The following is a 7,883-nucleotide window of genomic DNA, read 5'->3' as shown; positions in this document are numbered from 1 at the left end:
ATTTTCAACCATTATATTGTTCATATAAAATTTTATTAATATAGAAGAATAAATTCATATATATTTTGTTGTTTAAAAAAAAAAAAAAAAAAATGTAAAATACATAAATATATATACATTGTATATAAAATATATATATATATATCAAGAATAGGTTCATATAAATAAAAGTTAAACATATAAAATTAATAACATTTTTGTTGCTTCTTTAAGATTATTTATATCTCTTTTTTTTTTTTTTATATTTTTTTACAAGATAAATTAATTTTAAAAAAAACTATCCTTAGAAGAAGAAAAAAAAAAAAAAAAAAAAAATGGTTATTTTTTAAAAAATTGCAAATTAAGTAGAAAAATTAAGGTAATTAAATGAAAAAAAATCGAATGAATCAAATATACGATATTGGTCATATAAATATATATATGATAATTTTAAATAAGCTCAATTTTTAACTTTATACAAATACATGGATACATAAAAGAAAAATTAAGATAAAAATAATAATATTTTGCACAAAAGAACTTATATCTATTTTCTTTTTTTAAGATTTATAATAATTTTTTAATTTCTTTCATTACATGAAGAAAAAACAAAATAGAAAAATGTTTGTTCATGCTTTACGAGTAAAAGATGTGTTTATTATTATACTCGTAATTAAAAAATTTTTAAAAACACTTCTGTGCAAAATAAAAAAAAAAAAATGAATGTAAATTAATAAATATATTCTTATAAAAATTTTTTATTAATCTAATTTAATACGTATATGAAAATAAATAAAAAAAATTAAATTTTTTTTTTTTCATTTTGAAACATATTTTTTTTTAATATATTTTCTTTATTCCTGAAAGAAAACATGACAATTTTTACAATTTTAAAATATGAATTTAGCTTTTTTTTAAATATAAAAAAATAGATATTATGCTACCTTTTTTTAATATTTTATATAAAAGTTCATGCATTTAAATATATTAAAAATATTTATTAAATATTTTTATTTTTTGTTTGATTTTTCACAAAGTAAAAAAAAATAAAATAAAATAGAATAAAGTATGCCTTTATTTTTTCATTCTTTTTAAATATATATATATAAATATTTTTTATTTTATAAATTACAAATATTAATAATTGTTTTTTATTTGTTATATAAACATATAAGCTTATATCTATGAATGCATTTTTCTTGTGATTTTAATCCCTAAGTTTTTATTAAAAAATTTAATTATTTAATTAATTTTAATTTTATAGGTTATTATGTATAATAAAAGAATAAAATATCACAAAACTAGATAATATTTTAAATGAAGATTGGCTTTTTTAAATGTATAAAAAAAAAAAAAAAAAAAAAAAAAAAAATATTAATTTTTACAATATTAATATATATGATAATTTTTTTGCATTTTAAATATAATTAAAAGTATATTTTTTAATTATTTTAGAATTTTTTTTTTTTTATTCTTAATTATTATTTATGAAAATGTTTTATTTTTATGTATTCATATTTAATAATATTCTATTTAAAAAAATTAATAAAAAAAATAAAAAAAATAAAAAAAATTAACGTGTGCGTGATTGTGTAATATATATATATTTATATATATAAATTTACAAATTATGTACAAATAAAAAATATTTTTTATTTTTTTTAGTAAATATAAAGAGTTATAACTGGTATTTTTAAAGCAATAATTTTTAATGATTTTAAGTATTAAATATAATAGGAAAAAAAAAAAAAAAAAAAAAAAAAAAAAATTAAATAAAAAATTAATAAATATCTATGTGCTTCTATTTCTTTCAAAAAAAAGAAAAAAAAAAAATATATTTTTACTGTTGAAAAAGAAAAAATATATATATATATATATATATATATATATATATATATATATATATATATATGTATATGTATATCTTAAATTTAAGAGCCTAAAATAAAAAAAACCAAAGAAATAAAATATTTGAAGTGACTAAAATAAATAAAATATATTATGCGAAAAATTTTGGAGTTATTTAAATGTATAAGAAAGAATTTTTATTTAATACATGGATGAGAGAACGAAAATAGTAGATGTATGGGCAAACAATTTAGAGGAGGAATTTGAAAGAATAAGAGATGTAGTTGAAAATCATCCTTATGTTGCTATTGATACTGAATTCCCAGGAATTGTTGCTAGACCAACTGGAAATGTATTAGATTATAATTATCAAACGATAAAATGTAATGTGGATTTATTAAAAGTTATACAATTAGGTGTTACTTTTTCAAATGGTAAGGGAGAATTACCAAAAGTGTCAACATGGCAGTTTAATTTTAAATTTGATCTTGATAGTGATATGTATGCTCAGAATTCTATTGATTTTTTAAAACTAAGTGGTATAAATTTTGAAAAGCATCAATCATTAGGGATAGAATTATTACATTTTGGGGAAGTTATTATGTCATCAGGTTTGGTTATGAATGAAGATGTAAAATGGATATCATTTCATGGATGTTATGATTTTGCATATTTATTAAAAATATTAACATGTTCTGCTTTGCCGCAAAATGAAATTGCTTTTTTTGAATTACTAAATGATTTTTTCCCATCACTATATGATATAAAATATTTATTACTAAATTTGAATATTAAGCAATTAAGTAGAACTTACTCCTTACAAAAAATTAGTGAAATTTTAAGTGTAAAAAGAATAGGAAGACAACATCAAGCGGGATCAGATTCATTAGTTACATGTAAAACATTTTTTAAATTAATGGAATTATATTTTGATAATAAAATTGATGACAAAAAATATTCAGGTATTATATATGGGTTAGGATCAACTATTAAGAATTATATACCTAAATCAGAAGATAATACAAATAAATTTAATAACAATCATAATAATAATTATTTAAAAAATAACAATAATATATATATAGGTGGGAAGAATAATTTATTGAATTCTCATAATAATAATAATAATAATAATAATAATAATAATAATGCATTAACTAATCTTGTAGAAAATAAGGAATATTCATCAAACTTTAATAAAGATACATCGAAGGTACATATTAAAAATGGTATGATGCATAATATATATGGAGATATGAATCAAAATAATTACAATATTATTACAAATGTAAATAATATATCTACACATAGTTATATTACTAATGATTTATATAACAATAATGGCATCAATAATTTCAGCATAAATAAGTATTCACCACAGTTAATTAATTCTGTTAATAAAAACATAAGAATTTCTATGAATAATTCCTTTTTAAGTAATAAGAACAGTGATAATAATAACAATATGAATTATTCTACTAATATCAATAAAAACAATTTAGATAACTCTAAGTTAATGAATAATATTTTTAATGATATTCCAAGAAGCATAAGTAATAATTTAAATAATGATATAAATAATTTATCAAATGATAATATAACAAACATAAACAATATGAGTAATTCCAATATAACAAATATAAATAACGGAATTATCAACACTAATATAACAAATAGCAATAACAGTATAACCAACTTAAATAATACAAGTATGAATAATTTAAATAACACTTACCTTTTAAATAACATTAATAATATAAGCAATTTGAATAATATAAATACTAGCATGAATATAAATAATTTAAATAATAATATAAGTTTAAATAATGGTATAAATATAAATAACCTTAGTAACAATGTAAATTTAAACAACATGAATATTAATAATTTAAATAATAATATGAACATTAATGGATTAAATAATAATATGAATGTAAATACTTTAAATGGTGATGCAAACAATTTAAATAATATACCAAATAACAATATGAATAATTTAAATTCTTTGCAGAATAATAATATAAATGAATTAAATCATTTACAAAATAACAATATGAATAACATAAATAATTCTGATGATATAGCTAATTTAAATAAAAGTTCATATCAATCTAATAGTAATTCTATAGGGGGAAATGCAATTGGAAATAATTTATACTCATCAAACATGAATTTTGGTAATTACAACAATACTCCTCATTCATTTTTAAATAACATGAATTTCAATTCATATAATTTATCAAATAATTCTAATAATCAAATAAATAATAATCTAAGCAATTTTAATTATTATTCTTATTCTGGTAAATATAATTCATATAACTATTCCAATAATTTAAATTATGTAAATGCATTAACAAATATAAATAGTAAAAATAACTTGGATGAAAATGAAATTGATAAAAAATGTATAGATAACCTGAATAATAAAAGTATTGTGAATAAAAATATAATGAATAAGATGAATACTGTACATATGGGTTATAAAAATATTACTTCAAATAATTTAAATACCAATTTTAGAAGTAGTTTTAAAACTACATCAATTAATGATATACCAAACAGTGGAATACAGAATAACAGCTTATTAAATAAAAATGACATCATAAATAATAATAATTTTGATAATGCAAACATAATATCGCAAAATAATAATGGGAGAAATAACTTCAAAGATGATAAAAATAATAATTTAAATAATAATCCTCCCTGTAATTTAATTAATATGAGTAATAATAATAATAAAAATGATAATGATAATAATAATGATAATGATAACAAAAATAATAATAATAACGAAAATAATAATAAGAAGAAGAATAATGATAATAACAAAAATAATAATAATAACGAAAATAATAATGATAACAAAAATAATGATAATAATAATGATGATAATAATAATAATAATAACAATAATAATAACAAAAACAATGATAATAATAATAATAATGATAACAAAAATAATGATAATAACAAAAAAAATAATAATAATAATAATGATAATAAGAATAATGATAATAACAAAAATAATAATAATAATAATAATAATGATAATAAGAATAATAAAAATAATAATAATAATAACAATAATAATAATGAAGTAATGAAAAATAACTCCTTTGCTAAAAATATTAATTATTCTGTAAGTAATATCATTACTAATGTTAGTCAATCAAACATGATAAATAGTAGCGAAATAAAAGTATCGAATATGAATAATAATCATAGTAATTATTCTAATAACAATATTATAAAAAATAATTATAATACAAATAGTAGTAACAATAATAATATAAACACAAACAATAAAATGAGTTATATAAATATGGATAATATAACATATATTAATACAAGTAATAAAAAAAATACAAATAATTTAAATACTAGTAATAACTCACCAAATAAAAATTCAACAAATAGTAACAATATTAAAAAGGATACTAATTCAAATAAAAACAATAAAAATTTGAATATAATGAATAATTGTAATATGAATGAAAAAAATAATAATAAAGATAATAGTAGTAATAAAAATAGAAGTTGTAACGTTAATAATAACAATTATGATAATATTAATAATGCTTCTAATAATACAATTAATAATAATAATGATACTATTACCAACAATGATAACATTAATAAAGGTGATAATAAAAATAATAATAGTATCATTAATAAAAATAGTAATAATATTAACAGTAATAACATGAAAGATAAAAATATCTGTAGCAACAAAAATAACAATAATAATGATAATAATAATGACGACGATAATAATAATAATAAGGACGATAATAATAAGAATGATAATAATAAGAATGATAATCATAAGGATGATAATCATAATTATATTAAAAATAACATTAATGATAAATGTAACATAGTTAACACAGATAATAAAAATTTGAAAAGTAACAATAATTATAATTTAGTTAATGAAAATAAAAACTTTTCTAATTTTGCAGATGATACAGAAAAAAATACAGAGATGGTAAATATTAATGAGCAATTAAATAGTGAAATAAAAAATGATAAAATTTTTCATATTAATAATTCAACTGATATTGCAAATGCACACACATACAATAATTTTTTAGATCATATGGTTTATTTTAAATCAGATAATGTGAAGATATTTAAAAATTATGATAGAAATAATACACAACAATTATTAATAAAAGGTAATTTTTCTAATAATGATGAATATAATAATGAAAATATTATTCATAGTATAAATAATAAAAATATTAATGTTTTGCATAATGGTAATCTGATAAATAAAAATATAAATAATAATGTAAGTAATGAAAATAATTATATAAAAAATAATAACTCATCTATTAACATTTGTAGCAGTACGAATAATAAAAATTTAAATAATTACAATGATGTTATACATAAGAAATTAAATAATTTGAATATAGTTAATAATTTAAATACAATAAGCAAATTATCCAATACTTTTAAGAATAAGGATAATTATGATGATTTAAATGAAAAGATCAATATAAATATAGCAAATAATTTTGTGAGGAAAAAGTTAGACAATGAAAATTTAAATTATATAAATAATGGTATGACAGATAACCAAAATATAAATGATTTTTATATTAATAATGACAATTCATTGGATAACATAAATTTTAATAGTAACAATATAAATGATTCAAATTTTCATTTTAATAATAATGAGAGTACTATATCTAATGAACATTATCATAATTCTTACTTAGAATTATTTCCTGATAAAATGAAAAATAAATTATTTAATGATAATAATAAAAATAAATCTGTGTGTAATGAAAAAAAAGATGATTTAAATTTAAATTACAATGAAAATAATTTTTCTGATAAGATAGCCATTACCAACAATTATGGAATTTTTGAAACAGAGAAAAATAATTTTAATCAATTAAATTGTGATTTTAAAAATAAAGAGCAAAATTTTTTTTATAAAACTTAATTTCATATATAGAATAGAAAAGTGCATAAAAAATAGAAAAAAAAAAAGAAATAACGAAAAAATATAAAATAATATATAATAAAATATACCTTAGTAATTTCCTCAATTGGATTAGTGAAAAAAAAGGAAGATAAGCCTTTTTTTAATATTTAATATGGAATTTCTTGAAAAGAATAATACATATTTTTTTAAAGGAATATATATATTTATATATATATTTTTTTTTTTTTTTTTTTTTTTTTTTTTTTTTTTTTTATGTATAACACATATATATATATTTATATATATATAGTTGTATTTGAAATTGTGTATTATATATATATGAATAATAATTTATCATTTATTCTATAAATATGTATGTGTTTAAAATAATATATATAATATTTATTCTTTTTTTCTTATAATCCGCCCACAATATAAATTAAAATTTTAATATAAGAATAAATGCATGTGTTGTTCAAATAATTTATATTTGTACATAAACGTACATATGCATATGTATGTATTTAATAAGAGAAAAAAAAAAAAAAAAATATATGCATTCAATTATTGGTAATATAAAAAAAAAAAAAAAAAAAAAAAAATGTATTCTTTATATGTTCAATAATATGATAATATATGAATCTATTAATTTTTTTTAAGTATCAATGAAAATTTTAATCTAAATATTGTGCTGTGTCTTTTATTAATTTGTATTCCATTCATATGAAAATTTAAAATAATTTTTATTTTAAAAAGAAGTATGCATTTTTATAAAGAAATAAATGAGAAAGTTTTATATATATATATATATACTTCACAAAATTTATTGTAACTTTTTAAATTTTTTTTTTTTTTTTTTTTTTTATTATTTAAATTCTGTCATTTGTGGAAAGAAATAAGTGTACTAATTTCTATATGTAACTTTATTTTTTATACATTTTTTTTATATATTTATGAAATAAAATTTACAAAACTCATGACATATATATTCAAAATTTTTATTATCTTATATATCATTTAAATTTTTTTTTTTTTTTTTTTTTTTTTTATGGTTTAATTTTTATATTTGTTTCGATTTTTATGATTTTTTTTTTTTTTTTTTTTTTTT

General features: G+C 15.8%; 1 protein-coding gene across 1 annotated transcript; it reads left to right on the top strand.

Annotated features, from left to right (window-relative positions):
- Positions 1-2,035: 2,035 nt before the first annotated feature.
- CAF1 (CCR4-associated factor 1, putative) lies at positions 2,036-6,793 on the top strand (the record flags this gene model as incomplete). The annotated part of the gene is made up of 1 exon (XM_028674084.1): positions 2,036-6,793. One exon carries the CDS (start codon positions 2,036-2,038, stop codon positions 6,791-6,793), a length of 4,758 nt encoding a protein of 1,585 aa, XP_028530473.1.
- Between the last annotated feature and the right edge of the window lie 1,090 nt (positions 6,794-7,883).

Source organism: Plasmodium gallinaceum (genome assembly GCF_900005855.1).
Source record: "Plasmodium gallinaceum strain 8A genome assembly, contig: PGAL8A_v1_152, whole genome shotgun sequence".
NCBI lineage: Eukaryota > Apicomplexa > Aconoidasida > Haemosporida > Plasmodiidae > Plasmodium > Plasmodium gallinaceum.
Note: the sequence above shows the minus strand (reverse complement) of the source record. Positions and strands in the feature narration are given on the sequence as shown.